At 40.0% G+C, this 21,237-nt stretch overlaps 1 protein-coding gene across 2 annotated transcripts in view; it reads right to left on the minus strand.

Annotated features, from left to right (window-relative positions):
• Positions 1-1,710: 1,710 nt before the first annotated feature.
• Ankrd13c (ankyrin repeat domain 13C) overlaps positions 1,711-21,237 on the minus strand; it is a 44,525-nt gene continuing 24,998 nt past the window's right edge. For both annotated transcript variants that reach the window (XM_075981019.1, XM_075981018.1), the window contains 7 exons: positions 20,179-20,323; positions 15,947-16,078; positions 13,006-13,167; positions 8,976-9,055; positions 6,978-7,076; positions 4,582-4,682; positions 1,711-3,820 (listed from right to left, as the gene is read on the minus strand). In XM_075981019.1, coding sequence (XP_075837134.1) covers positions 3,690-3,820; positions 4,582-4,682; positions 6,978-7,076; positions 8,976-9,055; positions 13,006-13,167; positions 15,947-16,078; positions 20,179-20,323 — 850 coding nt within the window. In that variant the 3' untranslated portion in view covers positions 1,711-3,689. The remainder of the gene's footprint in view (positions 3,821-4,581; positions 4,683-6,977; positions 7,077-8,975; positions 9,056-13,005; positions 13,168-15,946; positions 16,079-20,178; positions 20,324-21,237) is intronic.

Raw genomic sequence — 21,237 nt, forward strand, 5'->3', positions numbered from 1 at the left:
ACTATCAGAAAATCAGAAGTTTTAGTTTTTAGGGAACGGTTTGACTTGACTGAGTTTTGTACCTGGTGCTGCAGGTCGATCTGTAGGGAAGGAGGGGTTGGCTGCTGGAATAGGCTGGATCCCACATAGCAGACTGAAAATGTCCTCATCTTGGTACTTGTGACTTCGGAGCTAAAGACATCTCAGAATGGGTACACAAAGCCTGAACTTCACACTGCTGTTCAGAACCCACCTCCCAGTCAGCATCGTCCTTCCTTCCCTTGGACGCTCGGAATAGCTGACCTGAGTGAATGCCCGCAGACTTGCATGCACTGAGGGTGTGGCAAAGGGGGTTAGAAGTACTGTTCCAGCACGAGCTGAAAGGAGCAGCTTTTTGTTTTTACCTGAAACTAGACTTAAAAATTGACTGCAGACATGCTGTGATGCTGCCTGAGGTTTCTGTCGCAGATGTTTAACACAGCTTCAGAGTTTAGAGGCTTCATTTTGCTAGTCTTTTGTGATCCTGTCCAATTCTATGGGCAAATTTTGATTATTAGTTGTCTGCAAAATGGATCCACTCTCCACCAGTCAAGCTGGACCCAAAGAACCAGATATCTGTCGTAGACTTAATGGAAAGTACAGGTTGAGCCTAACATCTCAAACAAGGCAAGCACAGCCCACAGTGCTGCATCGCTAACCACTTCTAACGGATTTTGACATCTTGATCCTGCTGCCTCAGTTTCCCTGATAGCTGGAGTGGACTACATCCATGTACCACTACACATGACTTGAGAACCCAATTTTATTCAGGAGCTTTAGTTTGGCATTCAGCTGCTTGCTATTAGCTAATAATCATGTAGGTTTCCAGCCATCAACATGGACTTAACCATGGCACCTGCTGTACATGCCTTTTATTAACTGCAGCCTTTTTTTTAATTCTCTGATACATTACTGCAGTTTCCCCTCCTCCTCTCCTAGCAGCCCTCTTTCCCTAAGCTCCCCTCTTCCCAAGATCCACTGTTGCTTTCCCTCAGAAAAGAGCAGGCTCCCCGGGTATCAACCAAATATGACAAATTACATTAAGAACAGTAGCATACTGTCATATCAAAGCTGGAGAGGCAACCAGTGGGAGGAAGGGAGTCCCAAAATCAAACAGGAGATAGCCCCCACTCACAGTGTGTCCCACAAGAAGAAACTAAGCTACAAAACCAGCATATATGCAGAGAACCTAGGTCAGACCCATACAGGCTCCCTAACTTGTCACTTCCATCTCTGTGATCCCCTAAGCCCTGGTTAGCTGATTTTTGTGGTGTCCTTGACCCCCCTCTGGTTCCTAAAATCCTTCCTCCCCAGATTCCCTGAACTCTGCCTAATGTTTGACTGTGGGTTTCTGCATCTGCTCCTATCAGTTGCTGTAGGGATTCAGCCTTCTCTGAGGATTATGCTAGGCTCTGTTCCACAAAACTGCAGCTCTTTGCCAAGAATATCTAGTAAGGACATGTCTCAGGAATGGTTTCTTGAAGATGGGAACCGTATCTACAGATATCATACCTAAGTGATGAGGTATCACACCTTTCAGGAATGGGGCCCCTACTACTAGCTTAAATTTTTTAAATTTACAATACAGAATTTTAATCTACATTTCAAAAGTGATCTGCATGTAAGATTGTAAAAAAAATACTGACCTTAAATCATTTCATTAACAGGATTAAAAGGCACATCATGAAAATCTAATATTGTGAAAAGTTTATTTGCATTAATTATTAACTCCTTTTTTCCCACCATTGTAAGAGATACATTTTTCTTTGTGATCAGAGAAAAAATATTTTGGAATGGAAAATCTGATTCTACTATTTATTAGAGAAAAATTAAGTCTTAAAACAATCCAGTGCAACAATTTTCAGTAGTACAGTCCAGTGCAGCAATTTTCAGTAGTCCTGTCTCCAGTGTAATCCAGCAAAATATTCACATGGTAACAAGCTCTACGTCTCAAGCTACAATTTATCGTTTTGTCCTACATGGTCTACAGGGCCAGGGAGCCTAAAGCAGCAGTGGTCACTGCCTTTCTGAACCTCAGACCTTACAAATGACAACAGAACTCAAGTCACTGGATCAGCCATTATCTAAACGCCAGGGGCCAACAACCCTCCATTCCATCAAGCTAGCTCTGGGCTTCCCAGTTATTAAAATTATCTTACTGGAGTGGTTAGGGCTTTGGATTTTTAACTCTTGATTATTTTTCTTATAAAAAGTAATAAAACAACATATGCAAGGTGGTTTCACTATGTGAGATGTAACCGTACAGAGATAAATATCTGATGGCTGATGCTTTGGATTTTTTTAAATAAATCATCTCTTCAATAAAAATCTCTAAAATCTTGGTAAGTGTAAACTACGGGTCACTCTATACCAACCTGACAAGTGCATCCTTGACACAGTTCATCAGGACACATTTATAAATATTTAGATAAGTCTTTAATACAACGTGATTCCTTATGACTCAGACATTAGTCTCCCTAATTTACTTTCATTCTTGGACCTTCAAAACATCTTGTAATAAATATGAAAAAATTTAAGTGCAAAAATGAGTAATGCATGATTTTAACACTTTGGAGAGGGAAATCAGTATATATTTTCCTGTGACTTAAAAAAAAAAATAAGAACTCAATCTTGCATGTTTGTGGACTTTTAGCCTATAACAAATATATTGTAGCATATAAAATGTTTTTACCTTATTTTGAAAGCATTACATACATAGTTGTCCAAAATATGTATTTTTTTAAAATTGACACCAATGCACTAATATTCCATTAAAAATAATCTGACTCATGTGCACTTACTAGAAAGCAAGTTTAAAAATTTGGAATTTGTTTAAAGTGCTGATACTTAGGAGAGGGCTAGCTGTAAGCATGTTACCGTACCTATCAACACAACAAGAACCTTTAAACTCAAGGTTAGGAAAATAAAAACAAACAAAAAAGAGGTTCTATGAAAGGAAGATCAGTAACAAACAGTTTCCACTGAAAAGGGATTCAGATAAAACAAAGAGCACCAGGAAGAGCTGCACAAAGGTGCTGGGGGCACCGCATTCCCTGCAGGGAGCACTCCATTTGGATGCATTGCAGCTGTAAATGCAACTGTTACTGAGGTGCTGGGGGGCAGGGCACCACATTCCCTGCAGGGAGCACTTCCTCGGAATGTATTGCAGCAGGCTGTAAATGCAACTGATGACTACCATTGCTCTGTTCACCTCAGAAAACTCATTTCCTTCACTGAACATTCAAATTACAGAACTATACACAATAATGAAAACAAAATTTAAAGGAACATTTATGCATGCCACCCTGGATAGAGGTGACGCATTTCAAAGGGTTTCATATCTCTTAAGACACTGAATTTACATTAATGGTCCAGGAGTGTTTTAGATATAGCTATAGATATATTTATATGCATATATATTTCAACAGGAAGTGTAAAAATCCTTAAAAAGAAATCACAGCACTCACAGCTGCTTTACATAGGAAGGTCTCAGGGTCACTGGGTGTTAAACTATTACAGACAGGAAATGACTTTAAAAAGATGAATGGCACATCAGGAAGCTTCGGACATTTTATTAGAGGTCCGTTTCTCATCACATCACTGATGTGTAGACCCTCCGCTTACAGAAGCAATGTCCCTGCCACCTGGAGTCTCTTGCTCTTCTGGATCAGTTAAAGGTCAGGAAAACGACTCGGATCTTCCTTGTAGTCTTCAGGGATGGCAAAGATGGATCCGTCAAATTCATCACATCGGAACTCCTGAAAAGTCACAGTGGCTGTGATCGTGGGAAACACGGGGATATCTGGAGAACAAATGGTGAGACACCGTCAGATGCCATCTGAGACAGTCCACTCGAGTAGGCCACATTCCTGCACACAACTCCAGAGGGACCCAATACACACCACCCAAGCCTGTGCAGTGGGCTCCAATGGCTTCCTAGAAGAACATCCCCTGATTTCTCTTTCAATTGACATTACTTGAGCACAGCAATCATAGAAGAGTTTCTGGCCCAAAAGGTAAGTGAATCTGGAGAGTATGTTCACCCACTCTGCTCATCTGATTCTCCCTGAGTGGGTTTTTGCTGCAGAAGGCACCCTGTGGCAACTGCTGGGAAAGCTTAGTAAACTGATGCAGATTTCTACTTCCCGACGTCCAACGTGAATGCTAAATGGTTTGTTTCCTGCAACTTGCATAGGAACCAGTGTGTCGCAAAGGTTTCTTAAATTTCTCCTACTGGTGCTGTGAAGTCTGCGCCTTGTTTCATTATTTATCTCTGTGCTTCTTTATTTTAGTGACTTAAATGTTCACACACACTCTCCTGCAGGAGGTGCTACCATGACCTTTATATTTCATTTCATTTAAATCACAAAGAAAGCAAAACTTTTATCTGCTATTGTTATTTCTCAGGCATTTTAACAGAAACACCAACACACTTAAATAATAATTTTTTAAAACCTTAATAAAAATGAAGCAACTGGTACATTCACTGCCCTTTAAAATATATCCTACTAAATTTGAATTAAAAATAAAGAACACTAAAATTATACCTGAATTTTGTCTTACCTAATTTTACAGGAAAGCCTGGAGGAAGCTTCATTTGAACAAATTCTCTAAGCTTGTTAAAGTGCTTGAAGGGTGCTATTACTTCTAGAACATTCAATAATCTGAAAAATGAAAGAATAATGTTTTCATGGTTTATGTCCTTAAGGTTGTTCCTGAACTGCACAGCTCAAACAAGATAAACTGAGGCTAAGTCCTCAGTCTTTCTTGGATGCATCTGTTTTCTTCTATTTTCATGACTGACTTCACTTTTAGGTTAGTGGGGTTAATCCTGGTTAATTTCAGATCACATAACCAACCCCTTTGCCTAGATCCCAGAGTTCTTCAGTGTCTTATACAACAGAGTCACACAACAGCTCCTTCCAGCCTCTGGCTGGGCTATTCCAACACCTACTATTACTTTCCTTCCAACAGGGCGTATCTTCCAGTGTCTTGCTGTGTAAGCAACAGCTAAACACACATTAAACCTTAACTGCTTTGCTTTCCTGACAGCTGGACACACTTCCTTTAACTTACTTTTGTTCTGGGGCTGAGAGTTGGTCCCAGAATCCTGTGTATGCACGGTCAGCACTTACTGCTGAGCTTAATCCCAACACTTTTTTTAAATTTTACTTTTTGAAAATTCTTGAGACATATATAGTCTTAAAGACTTGTCCAGGCAGGCCTTGACATTCTGATCCTCCCGCCTTAGTCTCCAAATAGCTGGGATTGTGAACTTGAGCATAATTTACCCTTTCCTGTGTCAAAAACTATGGGTGGGTGAGTGATTGCTATGCTTTCTCTGCCCAAATCTCTTAAATTTGTTTCTTAATAACTGAGAGTTAAGCTAGAGAGGCCATGTAGAATATTTGTCCAACATGAGCAAGGTACTAGGTTCAATCACACGAGAAAAAAAAAACAACAGAAGTTTATCTGGAACCAGGGAGAGTAGCTTACATCTGTAAATTCATATGATCCCAAAACTCAGGAGTCTGAAGCATGAAGACTAGGGGAGTTCCAGGAAGGTTGGGCTAGAGTGAGGTCCCATCAAAGCAAAGAAACCTTGTCATTTAAAGGGGCAATTTTCCATGTGATTGTTCTGTACCAGCTTTTTCCCATCTTGGAATGAAATGTTATCTCACAGACTATGCCCTTTCCTACAGAGACATGTCTATCACATCTCGAACACTAGCCCCCACTCTTGGAAGCTGGTAAGTGGATCCAGTTCTGTACTCAGTCATGGCTCTGACTTCATCTGTCAAAATTTAATTTCAGCCACATCTACTCTTATCCACTGTGTCTGATGATTTTGTTTTGTGAATAGTGCTGTTCTCTGCTCAGTTTAGTATTCCTTCTTGCCCTTCATCTCAGGAGTGATCTAGCTACACTGATTTATGTTCTCGGTGTGTTTCCACAGCAGTAACATTTCTTCTGTGATAGCATGGATTCTTTGTCTATCTTCTGTATGCAGCATTTCTTGACTTCCTTTCTCCTAGGACAGTGGTTACAATCATCACATGCACTAATACATCTATTTCTCACGTCTTAAGGCTCTTTGGAGTTAATTCCAAGCACACTATAAAATCAGCTGCATTCCTTTAACAGGGACCAGAGCTATCTCTCCATGTCTGTTAACTCCCTTCTCACATCGCCTCCAGCTTCTACCTATGTGTGGCCTCTAGCTTACATAGAGGTTCTGTACAATATTCTATCTACCTTCTAAAGCTTCAGGGTAACAAAGGCAGGTAGTGTGAACAGATTTTGTTGAAAATTATATCTGGGCAGTGGTGGCACGCGCCTTTAATGCCAGCACTCGGAAGGCAGAGGCAGGCGGATCTCTGAATTTGAGGCCAGCCTGGTCTATAGGGTGAGTTCTAAGACTGGCTCCATAGCTATTGGGAAACCCTGTCTCGAAAAACAAAAACAAGCAAACAAAAAAAGAGCGGAAAGAAGAAGAGAGGAAGAAAGGAAGAAGAGTAGAGAGGAGGAGGAAGGGGAAGAAGTAGAAGTAGTAGTAGTAAAAGAACAACAAAATAAATGATAGGAGGTTAGTACTATAAATTCCAAGAAAAAGGAAAAGAAGACAAATATATGATTTGACATAAATATGATCACTGTTGGAATCCAAGACACCCTGGCTCATAAAGCACAGAAACTCGTGTGGAAAACTCGGACTATTCTCAGGCTCTGCATTCAGAAGCATAGTTGAAAAAGCAGTCTAACTAATGTGCTGGAAGAAAATACCTTTTTATTCCACAAATGTCTATGCTTTCAGTTTTTATAAGCATGTGTATTTACGTAAACCAGAAAATTTATGGGCAGGTGTACACACTCTTGAGCCAAGAGCTGTCTGCTTTTTTCACATTTCAGATGCAAATAATGGTGCCTGTCAGAAATTCTGTAGTCAACAGCATACTTACGACTCAATCCCCAGGGGAAACTCCTGGCTCATGGCTACAGTGGCTTTAAATGTTTTCTTGCTCTCTTTGCACACCAGTTCTCTGCCCAGGTGTGGAGCCCTGCAACAGAAAGAACACTGTTAGGGAGCCTTGCAGAGAACTCATCACTCTCTATCAATACTCACAATCTTCCACTTATCTTACCCTGTCTACAGAAATATTATTATGCTAAAAACAAGATATATATAAGAAATGAGACAAAAATAGAGCTTAAAAGAAACAAACGTTAATTCTCAAGGAATTTCATACTGAATAAAACAATTTTAATAATAAACATTCTTAGGAACAAAAAATCACTATGAAAATAAAAATTAATCTCTTTCACTATCTACTTGTCTTAGCACTCAACAATAAAAGTACTGTGATTAAAGAACTGTGTACATATGCCCTGTTAAAGCTGTGTACATGTGCACTATGTACATGTGCACTGTGTACATATGCACTGTTAAAGGTGTGTACAGGTGCACTGTGTACATATGCACTGTTAAAGCTGTGTACAGGTGCACTGTGTACATATGCCCTGTTAAAGCTGTGTACATGTGCACTATGTACATGTGCACTGTGTACATATGCACTGTTAAAGGTGTGTACAGGTGCACTGTGTACATATGCACTGTTAAAGCTGTGTACAGGTGCACTGTACAAGTGCACTGTTAAAGCTGTGTACAGGTGCACTGTGTACATATGCACTGTTAAAGCTGTGTACAGGTGCACTGTACAAGTGCACTGTTAAAGCTGTGTACAGGTGCACTGTGTACATATGCACTGTTAAAGGTGTGTACAGGTGCACTGTGTACATATGCCCTGTTAAAGCTGTGTACATGTGCACTATGTACATGTGCACTGTGTACATATGCACTGTTAAAGCTGTGTACAGGTGCACTGTGTACATATGCCCTGTTAAAGCTGTGTACAGGTGCACTGTGTACAGGTGCACTGTTAAAGCTGTGTACAGGTGCACTGTGTACAGGTGCACTGTTAAAGCTATAATAAATTTAAGGCTCCTTCTTTTGGTGTCTGTGACTGCACTGCGGCAAACACCCCTTCTATTAACAGAGTGAACAGAGTGGACAGGCTTGAGACCTTCCTTCCTTACTCCATTGAGTTGTGCGACTGGGCTTTCCTGCCCTGTTTAAAAGTTCTGTTGAACTATCTAGCACACGCCAGGGACTACACGATGGTTTCCTCTGACCTGCTGGGGTATCTAACAAAGGCTAGGCAAAACAATGGTCACTCACAAAAAGACTATGCCCAACACTGTAAAAAGTTATGTCCATCCAACACTAGAACAGAATGTACAAAACCTGTGATCACAGCACAACTCTCAGTAAGGAAAAAACAAGGCAGCTTCTTCCTGAACAGAGTGGAGTGGGTGGGAGTGGTAGGTGCAAAGGGGGCTATTTTATTCTCCACCAAAGGAAACATAGGTGAGCCAAAATAAACATCCATTCGTCCATTCCAAATCACCTTTATTCACTCAGCTCTCCTCTAGTCAATGCACAGTAAAGGGAGAGGGCTGCTGTGCCTACTCCTCTCCAGGTTAGTGATACAGAGTAAGCACAAGTTTATGAAAGATGCTGACCAGTCAATGGAATGAATGGTGACAGAGGGGAAGCAAACTGGGTGGCTAACACATCAGCACAGCTAAGAACAGTCTGCCAGACAAGGGAACTGAAAAGCAGCACTCCCTTAGAACTAGTCCTACAAGGTTCTTGCTTATCGGTGTGTGTGGTTGACAGAAGGGATGTAAAAAGAAGGCTCTAGATTCACAATGCACACAAAATTTGGGGATTTTTTTTTCATGCTTACTTTATATTTCTTAAAGTTGTAACAATAGCTTTAGATAAAAATACATCAATAGTAGGCTCTCAAAACTCTTGTATCTCAATAGACTGTTTTAACAAATTTTCTTCCTAAGGTCCAAAGAAAACATAAATCAAAGGGGGAAAAAACACCTACTTTCCATTTTCAGCAGATATGTATTCTTCCCACGTAATAGTGTTCTGAGGAGGAGGGGTAAGGGACTGTCTTCTTACCGGCTGCCAATAAGAGAAAGAGAAAGGAGAGTGTAGAACGTGGAGTGAGAATATCACATTTAAAATGTAAAGTTAAAACATACTAAGGCGGAAAGCTTAGCAACCCCAAATTCCTCATGCACCACTCCAAACAATACATACAGTGGGCTCCTCCCCAGCAACCCTTTCATAACCCCATGACTCTACTCACACATGTCCTACAACATATTCAGCCTGATAATGAACAGTAAAACAGACTGTCATTTGAGTGACCTTTTTGTGAGGCTTTTGTTTTGTTTTGGTTTTTTGTTTTTCGAGACAGGGTTTCTCTAGTTGTTTTGGAGCCTGCCCTGGAACTAGCTCTTGTAGGCCAGGTTGGTTTTGAACTCACAGAGATCCGCCTGAGTCCTGGAATTAAAGATGTGTGCCACCACTGCTCCTGAGTGAATTTTTTAAGAGAAAAATTTATTTGCCATCTGATGCCAATGCATGATTAGACATGCAAAACATTTAAGATCAGATGCATCATTGTAAAGGACATACACAGGTAACTCAAGCATGTCAATCAAAACAGAAACCATCATACCCCTCCTCTAGCCACCAATTTACCCTCTTCGCAGACTCATTAAAAGAAAGCTGCAAACACTATCTGCGGCTCCTGAGTGCGCTAGCTCAAGTAGGCCACTGCTCCTCTGCAGTCTCTATTATTGTCTCTAAATAAAACTCCTTGCTGCTTTGCTGTTTTTGTGCTTTCCCAAATAATGGCATCAAGTAACTACCTCTTCTTCACTGACTCAGTTATCTAAAATTCTTCCAGGAACTATGCTAGATACAGAAGCACAGACAGATACACACATACTGGCTTCAAAAAATTTAAAGCAGCAGAAGAAAAAAATATATCAACAAGCAATTCAGCAGGAAAAAAAATCTAAGAGTCATAGTCACTAGAAAGGCACAGGTGTCTGGGAAATGGAAGCATGAGGACCAAGGTCATCCTCAAGGCCATTCTGAACAATGTGAGACTGTCCCCAAACGGGGAAAAAGACAAACAAAAATACAAGACCAGGTCTATTCATACTGGTGGGGGTACAGGGCTGAATTCTCCTGCAGGTTTCCCACAACCCAAACTCCTGGGCTCAAGAGCCTTCAGCAATAGTCTCCCAAGTGCCTGAGTTATAAATGCACAGCACTATGTCAGCTCAAAAAACAAAACAAACAAAACAAAAAACACAGGCTGGAGAGATGGCTCAGATGTTAAGAACACTGATTGTTCTTCCAGAGGTCCTGAGTTCAATTCCCAGCAACCACATGGTGGCTCACAACCATCTCTAATGAAATCTGGTGCCCAATTCCGGCCTGCAGGCATACATGCAGACAAAACACTGTAAACAAAATAAATAAATATTTAAAAACAAACAAAAAACCAATCACAGGTCAAATAAAACCACAGAAAGCAGCTCTACAGACTTGTGGAGGGTTCCACCTTTATGGTTTTGTTTTTGGAGATGGGGGTCACTCAATGTAGCACTACCTGTCCTAAAACCTGCTCTGTAGACCAGGCTGGCCTCGAACTCAAGAGATCCACTTGCCTCTGCCTCCCAAGTGCTGGAATTAAAGGCATGCACTACCACTGCCCAGCTTATAATAATATTTAAAGCAAAGAGAATTAGAGTGAAGAATATGAATTGATGTATTTATTTCAACTATGACAGGAAACAGCAAAAGGAGAGACAACACAAAGAGTTACCTATTGATTGTCTTTAAGGTCAAATTTCAATGCCTGTTAAATATGACTTTCTATCACTGTAGGATGAGCCAGCAATCTAAACTAGGGAGAGGCGGTGCAAACTGAAAACTGCTAGGGAGAAATAAGGTGAATAACAGTCAAGAGTAACACCACTACACTTTGGTTAAAGAAGGAAAGGATTTTTGTTCTGAGTTGTTTTAAAGACAGACCTTGGGTAAGCCCAAAATGGCCTCAAGTTCACTGCGTACCCAAGATAACCTTGAGCTCCTGCTCTGTCTGCCTCCACCTCCGAAGAGCACATGCCAACTGGCCTACCTCCCCACCTCCCTGTTTCTATTATTAGTATGTCCCCGGTCAAAGGGATATGTCCCACTAAGAACTGGAGCTGGTAAACTGTGGCTTGTTTTAGCAGCCTGCTAGAGACGTTACAAATGCCTGGAAGCCAGATCCTTACTTTAAACTAGCAGTGACTGTGCAAAAGAAAGACTGACTTTGAAGAGAAGATCCATCCTTTATGACATCCTATAGAAAGCAGGAGCTGCCCCAAAAGAGCCAGATAATGGGAGAGTGCTGATGCCGGGGTAGCCAAAAGCTGTGGTACACACGAAGCCCCAAGTTCTAGACCCAGCAACACACATATATAAACATAAACAAAGCTTCAAGCAGAGTTTTATATAGTAATGGATTTATCTATAAATTCAATGTCACAATCACCAAAAGCCTCACATACATATACATTAGAAATTGACAAACTAAACTTAAATATTCACCAAGAATAGAGGTTCTTAACTGAGTTTGGTGTGCACAGCCACAAAGCTGAATGAAGCGGATCAGAAATCTGGGGAGAAATGTCTCTCCTACTTAGGAGAAACAGAAGATCCTGTTTCAAAAAAAAAGAAAGAAAAGAAAAGAAAAAGAAAACCCACAAAACTGTGTTTTTCCTGTCCCACTATGATCTGCCTTCAGTAGACATTCACAGCACCAGAAACTAAGCCAACATCTGCTCCACTATGCCAGAGCCAAAATAAGCCTATAGTTCACAAGGGTTTCCTTTAAATCCTGACTAAAGCTGAAAATCTATGTACTTCATGCATATTATTCTGTTCTATTCTATAGTTACATCCAGTAAACTATATTTTAACTTCTAATTTGAAAAATTACAGCTTCTTAATGTCATTTAAAGAGCCATTACAATTCAAATACAATAGAATACATTTCATGTTATCGTACATAAACCAAGTTGTCTCCATTTGAATCAACAGGCATCAGTCTGGCCTGTAGACTTAACACCAGATAGTTTTTTACATACATTTATGCAGCAATTGGCTCATCAGAGCTAACTGGCAAACAGCCCATTAATTTCTTCTGTTTGAAGTGTTCTATGTTTTCAGCCCCAATATTAAACAAGGGTAGCAATAGCCACCATCACAACAAAATTCATTTTTAAATCTAGTCTGTCACACTAATTGTAAGGAAATCCGGTCACTTTGCTCTAGGGTAAGCAAATACCCAAGCCTCCTGACTGCAGTTCCAGCACTCACACATACATGCATGCTTGCAAACACATGCACAGCTCTGAGACTGCTGCTCCACAGACTAGAAGATGACTGTCACTATGTGTGAGATGTGCTTTGGTTGCTTTCAATCAGTTTTATTCAGACACTAAAAAAGGTGCCCATGATCTACTGGACTAATTCCATTCTCTCTCAAGGATCCCTACTCTCCTGTTTAGAGAAGAAGTTAACATCTGCGGATACTGACAGAGGGAATGGCTGGAAGAAAATAAAATCTTAGAATCTAGAAGAGACAGCTCAGCGATCAGAAGCACTTGCTGATCTTCAGAGAACCAGAGTTTGGATCCCAGAACCCCTATCAAGCACAACTCCAGTCCCAGAAGACCTGACACACGTCTGGCTTTTCCCCATCCTTCCTGACCCCACACTCACTGTACCAGTGTTTCAATAAGCAGAAGCGACTCCAGTTCCCAGGCTGTACAGGCTAGGGATGACCTATAAAGTAGTGGATCTTCAAGGCAGCAGGCAACAGGATACGGAATAAGAATTAACACCAGGTTTCATACTTACAAAATGGCTTTAGTCTATTAACTAATGAATACTCAAAGATAAAGTACAGAATCAAAAAATACCAAAAGTCTCCCCCCACTGTCTACTCATAATCAACAAAGACAATAAAGATACACAGGTAGACAGAGGTAGTAGAAGCGCACCTCGAAGTTCTGCTCCGTCAGGCTCCCACCTTTACTCAGGCTCTCCATGATGGCCTTATTCCGCAAAATGTCCTCCTCGCTGAGGTGCTCTCTTCTTTTTCTTGATTCTAGAACAAGTCCATTCACCAGATAAAAGTCTGCCAAAAAGTTTCCTACTCTTTCCTAAAACAAAATCAAATATTCCAAAATGACAGTTAAAGGAAGGTTTATTTCCGGTTTCTAAAAAGTGTTGAGATCATAAAGTTCTCCATAAACATGTACCATGTCGATGAAAATAAATATTCTGCTAATATGTGAAATCATCAGATATTTTCAGAAGTTAAATATACAATCATTTCCAAACACAAAGGGAAATTTAAAGTACAAAAGATATTTGCTAATTAACCTGCAAATTAGCCAGTCTAAACAGAAGCATGAACGGTGTTCATTCATTACCTACTCCCAAGTAGCACAAAACAATCTAAGAACCTTACTAAAGAGTCAAATCTGAGTAACAAGGAGGGGTCAGGGGTAACACTGTTCCCATTTTATAGATAGAAAAGCAGAATTAAAATCTATAGTCCATGCCACACTAGACCCTCTCTGATCTCTGACAGAATAAAACTTCAAGTTACTGCTACTCACTGATTTGAAAAAAGGGGGGAAAAAAGAGTAGCCTTGCTCACTAATACATTTAAATGTTTAAATTATAGATGCAGGCGCAAAAACTCAAATGACAAAAAAGGCAGCATGAAGAAAGCGGGCAGTTCTTTCCAATGAAGTCTCAAGTATAATCCGACGCTGACCCGCACCTCCAACACCCACACAGACCCGTATAAAACTATCTATGTATTATAAACTTACTTGACCCAGCTTCCCATTTCCACCTGTGTCCAGATTGACTACTCCACCTTGATGTGCCCTGGTATTCCAAAACTACATGTACAGCGCATCTCCAGTGCTTCCGTACCTCCTTAAAAGTGACCAGGAAGCCAAGCATTTTGCACCCGTTTCTACCTACAAAATGGGAACCATGGTAAACTGACTCCCTCCTTACCTGTCAAAGACTTAAGAAGGTCACCTAGCCGCTGTTCAAGAGCTTTTGGCTGCTTAGTGGTAACACTAGGTGGACAGCAGTTTCAATTTTTATCTTCTCTTGAAGTGATCCGTCTAATGCTGCCCAGAAGAACAGAGCACAGACAAGTAAGACTTCAAAGCAACAAATGCACTGCAATAACTGGACCCACAGCCTGGAGTCCTAAGTGCCAATTGTTGCCAAATAGGCTTTGAGGGCTCAGGGGTAGACTTCTGTATGCCAGGGAGGTGATTAACAGGTCTTGTGACCATATAAAAAAGCAGCATTGATCAAATATAAATTATCCCGAAAATGTCAAGTGTGTGCTACTCATGACTCAGCCACTGCTGTACCATGCTGTATCATTCTTGCTGCCTGTACTGTACACTACAAAGGCATAAGGGAAATGAATGAATTCTGTTACAATGGAGAAAATGGCAGAAACATGTGCTAATACTAAGGCTGTAGGAAAAAGTTGTAGTGTGCTTACTTTACTATGTAACACGCAAACTGCCAACAGAAGCAGCACTCCTGTGAGAAGTAGAGAATCCCACCACACACTCATGAAACAGCCAGTTCCAAAGCCTTAGACACCATTGTATTAGTATCAGGACAAAACACTACACATTATTTACAGATATATATTTATGTGTGAGAAATGCTAAAAAGGTCTGCAGGAGGGCCAGGATTGTAGACAGTGGTCACTAGAGTCTTCTGGCTTCGTATATAAGGCTATTTATATATGGTATTTATTTTGTGATGTCAACATGCTGCTGTGGTGACATTTTTAATACAATTATCACTGAATTAACAGACTCTGGAAAAACAGATATCCCTCTATAAACTGTGTGAGTCTCATCCAGTTTCCTGAGCCTTAACAGAAAACACTAAGGATTCTAGAAGAAAAAGCAATTCTTCTTTAAAACTGCAATACGAAAACCTTGATATCCTACGCATAGATTTCTGACTCCAGATGGTAGCACCTCTCCCCGTCAACAACCAGTCGGCTATAACAGTTCAGACAAATTCCCAAAAGTACACAAGCCAATCCCTTAAAGCAAGAAAGCCCACATGCCACCCTCTCCTTTTCTTCCCTTTTCTCTCATACCTTATCTCATTTATCCAACAGCCTTCATTGCTATCTCCTGAGTTACAGTTTTAAGTGAATATAAGCTTTGTTTTTCCAATGTAAAAACATTCACTTACTATATTCATAAATATTATCTAAAAAAAACCATTAAATCTTCACCCCTTACCTGATACAGCTCTTATTGTTACATTTACAGTTATTTATTTTATTAATTTACAAACAATTATTTATTAATTAAAATGTTTCATTATCTATTTCATTCAAAATTTCATAACTCAGGTCAGTTTCAAACCTGAACCCTCCTGGCTCAACACTCCATAGAGGCCATGCCAGGTGAAGCATTCTTAGCATGATTTTAGGTAGTCAGATGTGACAGGAAGTATAGAAACTTCCACTGAGATTTAAATTCACCATAGTTTGTAGAGATGTAAGCTTAATATGGGCAAACATAAGATACAGGAGCTCTAAAGGATGAAGAAAAGACCCAGCAAAATAAATTCAAGTGTGCATCTCTCCATAGGCCTCTTATACACAAATCACCAGAAAAAGAATGGAACCATGTGCAAACTCCCCTTATGAGGAGGGCAGACAACAGAGTTCAAATGAACTATACTTTCTCTCTGGGCTTTTCCAAAAACACATGCAAACTATGTAACTAAGAATTCTAACTACTTCTGTGAATTCAAAAGAGAGGAAAGATCAGCCTAAAAGATAATTCCTATAATTTTCATCATTATTTTGGTGATATCAGATACCAATTTTTTAAACTTAAAAAAAAAATCTGTATTTTTACATACTGTTTTATCTTCCCGAAAAAGCCATCCAGTTTGGGCACGTGTGAAAGAAATCGATTTGGTTGATAAAGTTGCAGAATAAATATCACTGCTCATTAAAATATCAACTTCTTCTTCTGTTTCCATCTCGGACTCCTAGGTTGGGGGAAAAGTTAATATCAGAATCTGGGTTTCCTTCAAATATGTAACAAATTTCAAAGGACAAAAATATAGTTTCTAAATAACGTGAAGTGCTATTTATTCTAAAACTAGATGCTTACATTTCATGTCTGATATCTTCTCTAATAACTAGGAATTATGACTAATTATGAGTCTTTTAAACCATGGCAAAGGAAATACAGCATTTTCACACTATTATATAAAAAAGTAATAAACTCACTGTTTTTCATTATAGAACTATATGGTTGTGACACAAATTTTTTTAACGCCTTTAAGAATCAAATAGAAAGACCTGAGACAAAAATCCTATTCAGAGGTTTTATTTACTTTATATGCAGATAAATTAGCCTTTAGTTATTGGTAATATAAATGAAAGAATCCAGAGGCTGGTGAGATGGCACAGGGGTTAAGAACACTGCCTGCTCTTCCAGAGGTCCTGAGTTCAATTCCCAGCAACCACATGGTATCTCCCAACCATCTGTAGTTAGATCTGGATCTGGTGTCCTCTTCTGGCCTGCTGGTACCAGTACACTGTGTACATAACAAATAAATCTTTTTTAATATTTATTTATTTATTATGTAAACCATATTCTGTCTGTGTGTATGTCTGAAAGCTAGAAGAGGGCACCAGGCCTCATTACAGATGGTTGTAAGCTACCATGTGGTTGCCGGGAATTGAACTCAGGACCTTTGGAAGAGGAGGCAATGCTCTTAACCACTGAGCCATCTCTCCAGCCCCAAATAAATCTTAAAAAAAAAAAATCTATCACTGTTATCTGAGTCTTTTTCAATATTTAATTTCTTTCTTTCTTTTTTTTTTCCCCTCCAAGACAGGATTTCTCTGTAGCTTTGGAGCCTATCCTGGAACTTGCTCTGTAGACCAGGCTGGCCTCAAGCTCACAGAGGTCCTCCAGCCTCTGCCTTCAGAGTGCTGGGATAAAAGCTGTACACCACCACTGCCCAGCCTCTTTTTCAAAAATTTCTAAGAAGAACAAGGGAGTTAGCTGTGGTGGAGGACAACTTTTATTCCAGCACTTGAGAGGGAGGAAGATCTGTAAGTTCAAGGCCATCCTGGACTCCATAGCAAGTACCCAGCCAGAGTTAACATGGTGAGAACAAAGGAGAAGAGTGTGTTTTTCCCAATACTTATTAGAAAAGTCATAAATATGACTTCTAAAACTTACCAGTAGTCTTGCTTAAGCTCTGTCTTTTTTTTCTTTTAAAGCATTTTCTATGCATTTGTAAATGCATGATGTGCATGTGGATGATGGGGAAAACCTATGTCATGATGTGTACAGAGAGGCCAAAGAACAACTATCAGGTGTGTTCTTTCTCGCTTCACATAGGTACTAGGGACTGACCTCAGGTCACCAGACTCACATAGCTAATCTCTGCACTTGTTTCTAGGACAGAAAACCACATGCTGGGAAGCTGGGGAACAAACAGGGAGATATACAAAGAGGTTCTCTCACATAAAAAACTCCTATTAGATAGAGACCAGGGAATGAAGGCTCTCCAGAGGCAGCAATGGCTACAAGCAGATGGCTATTTTCTACTCTTACAGCCCACTTTCAACTGGGTATCACTGTGCCTGTGTCACTGAGTCCACAGCAATCAGCACCAACAGCTGGAACTATACCAACACCATAGTCACCACCCTTACAAACCCTGAAATTACTGCTAATGTATAGTGAGTGAAAGTGGATTCCTCGGTAACACAAATACTGGACAGTTTTCTAAAGAAATGTTTTTGGTTCAACAGGTTGAGAAGAACATGAAATATTCCACTTTCCATATTTCCACTCCTCCTTCTACAACATCCCTGAGTCTTCTGTAAGGGAGGGTCTTGTCAATGTTTCTGTTGGGACTGGGATCCACAACGGTATTTTGATTGTGGTTCGCATGGGTCTTTTTTGTTGTTGTTATTTTTTTTTTTACAATCATACTGTTTTATGTGATTAAACCCAAGGCCCTAAGCTGCTGACCAACACTCCTATCAACTAAATTACATCTGGTACCTGATTTGAGATATAGTAACAGCATAAATATAGAAACACTGGCTACTCTTGCAGAGGAGCCAAGTTCAATACCCAGAACCCACATGGCAGAAAGTTCACAGCCAACACACTTGTCTGGATTCTAAAGGAACCAGAAACACATATGGATACCCAAACATACATGCAGGCAAAACTCCCATACATATAAAATAATAAAAATACTTTTTAAATTAAAACAAAAAAGAACATAAATACAATGTTCACTTGGCACAGAAAAATAAACACTAATTTGGTGCCCTTGGATATAAGGATGCAAAAAGGGCCTTCCAGGTCCAGCAAATAGAAACATCAAAAACGAAAAAGGAAGCTTTAAATAACCTGACACATGTGGATACCCAGGTTTACTATGAGGTTATCTAAAACAGCAAGTCAGAAAGTCTAGAGAGTGAGTGAAGGTAAAGCTACACGAAGGAAGCCATCGGAGACGCAGCAATGTCACCTTCAAGTAATACAGTCTTAATGAAAAGGGCCCGTGACCTTATTTTCAAGGTTCAATGTAGAACTAAAAGCAGACAGAAAGGGAGCCAGGATATATCACATATAAGGCGTGATATACTAAAAATCTAACTTCTAGAAACAGTGGGATGAAGATAAATGCTGATATAATGACATTAAGGGAAGAGATGAGCAGGCACATTCTCCAATCAGAAATCATGGAGTGTGAGAAAACATGTCAAAAATAACTTTTCAGTTTTTAAGATAATGATACCATTCACCCAAAGAGAGAAAGCAGGAAGAAGCAGTTTTGAGGAAAACAAATGAGTTAGGTGGTTGTTTTTATACTGTGTAGCTTAATTCATCTGTCTATTCATCACACAATCCTAGTATCATCATCATCTCAATGAATAACTAGAATTTTCTCACATAATTTTGTTGCCTCCAATGTCTAACTCATCTCAGACACTGGTAATACTGGAGTTGTCACCTATCACCTATAAGCATCGGTTTCCTAATCTATCAGACAGATACTAATCTGCACAGGTTACTTGTGGCATAAACAGCTGTAAAGCACTTAGATTATAACCCTAATATTAAGGGTCAGTAACCCATAGTGACTGTTTTTGCACAGTTACCCACAGCACCTGGCAGCTCCTAGCAGTTCCATGTGTAATGGGAGAGAAGGCAACTCTGGGAGTAGGTGATGGGGGAAAACTTTGGTCAAATCAGTACCTTATTTAAACATCTGTGACCCTCTGTTGCCGACTGCATCAGACTGTGAGGTAACTTCTGGCTCCAAGGCCTTAACACTCACTCACTTTTTTCCCAGTGGCCTGTTCCTGACTTCACTCACTCACTTCACTCCTCTCCAAAGAATACCTTTTCTTCTTTTCCCTTCTTTTCTCCTGTAAATCTGCATTTCTGGGTATGAGTTAGGAAACTATTAAATTAGTGCACACACAACATCGACTATGAAGTCCAATCTAAGACGGTAAACGAAGAAGAAGCAACATGATGTGGAATGCCCAAAACAAAGTAAGCTAAAGGGAAGAACTCAAAAATCAGCACAGCACACTCAGGAGGCTGAGGCACGAGAAGCACTTGACCTCAAGAGTCTCCCACCTCAGAGAAACACAGAAACTATCTGCGGGACTTGCTTACAGCAAGAGAAGAAAACAAATGAGGTCATTCAACACACAGCAGCAGACAGAGTGGCCAGCGGGAGAAAAGGTGGAAAGCAGGGCTTGTGTTCTGATGCTGTGCATAAGTCAGTGACAACAGCAGCTCACGTGGCCAGAAACAGGTTCAACACGGGTGTGTGTGTGTGTGTGTGTGTGTGTGTGTGTGTGTGTGTGTGTGTGTGTGTGTGTGTGAAAACTAGAACCAAGGTCACAGGTCCAGGGAGCAACTGAACTCTCAGGGTGAAACCAGATGACTAGGAGGAAAAAGGGTGCAAGAAATAATGATAGCCTTGAGAATTAACTGTATCAATTACACTTTAAGCTTTAAATAAAGCAATTATACAAAGGGTTTGCTAAATGCACATTTTTAACCCTTTAGTGAAATACTAGTAATACATACCTCATGATGTATTCGCTGATAAACTTTTTGTTCATTGTCTAATACTACAAAAGACTCAGAGGGTGCAGCATCCCCATTGAAGATGAAGCTTAGATCCCCTCGTTGGCACTTCATGTCAGTAAAGTCTATAAGAGTTGTGTCAAGCCTGTAAAAGATGGACAAGTAAAAACTGACAAAATTTGATAAAACTTTATTAATAATTTCATAAGTTTTGTGCCTCCTAAACTCAAACTAAGATGGTAATCTAATATCATAGCCTAACTTAGAAATTATAGCTTAAAAACTAAATTTAAAATGTTATTAAAAATATTATTTGAATACATACTCTGTTATCCATATTTCCCTTTTCTGAGCATTTAGTTAACCAAGCAAGAAAGAAAAAGGTCCCCATGGCAGTACTATCCCCCATCCTGTACTACTACTTTCTCATTCCCGGTGCTGTACCTCCATAGGGAAGGCAAAAAGGGAGACCTCTTCAAGACCATGTCACTAGCTCAGCGTATTACTCAAGGAGGCACAAGAGCACCATTCTGATTATAACTGAATCTACACCTAATCACCTGTGCAAACCTTAGTCTGCCTTTCACACTTACCAATCATGTCTACCTACAAAACTCCTGGCCTTTTTGTTGAGCTTCCCAGATTCAGCCAACCACTGTCTTTTTAAACCATATTACCACAGCCTGAAAGCCTTGTGGAATCTAAGAATCAGTTTTAGTTATCAACCTGACATAATTTAGAATCACCTGGGAAGAACTATCTAAATCAGGTTGGCATTCCTATATAGGTATGTCAGTGAGGAACTGTCTAGATTGCCTTAAGGGATGTGAGAAGACCCATCCTGAACTGGGAGGCACCATTCTCTGGTTTTAGGCCCTCAACTGTCTAAGAGCAGAGGAAGTAGCTTAATTTTAAGCACATATACATTTCTCTTTGCCCTTGACTATAGATGTAGTACAAGTGGCTGTTTCAGCCTTCTGTCACTAGGACTTCCTTGCAATGATGGATTGTTCCCTACAATTGTAACTAAAATAAATTCTTTCCCTCCTAAGCTGCTTT

This window comes from Microtus pennsylvanicus, chromosome 7 (assembly GCF_037038515.1).
Source record: "Microtus pennsylvanicus isolate mMicPen1 chromosome 7, mMicPen1.hap1, whole genome shotgun sequence".
NCBI lineage: Eukaryota > Metazoa > Chordata > Mammalia > Rodentia > Cricetidae > Microtus > Microtus pennsylvanicus.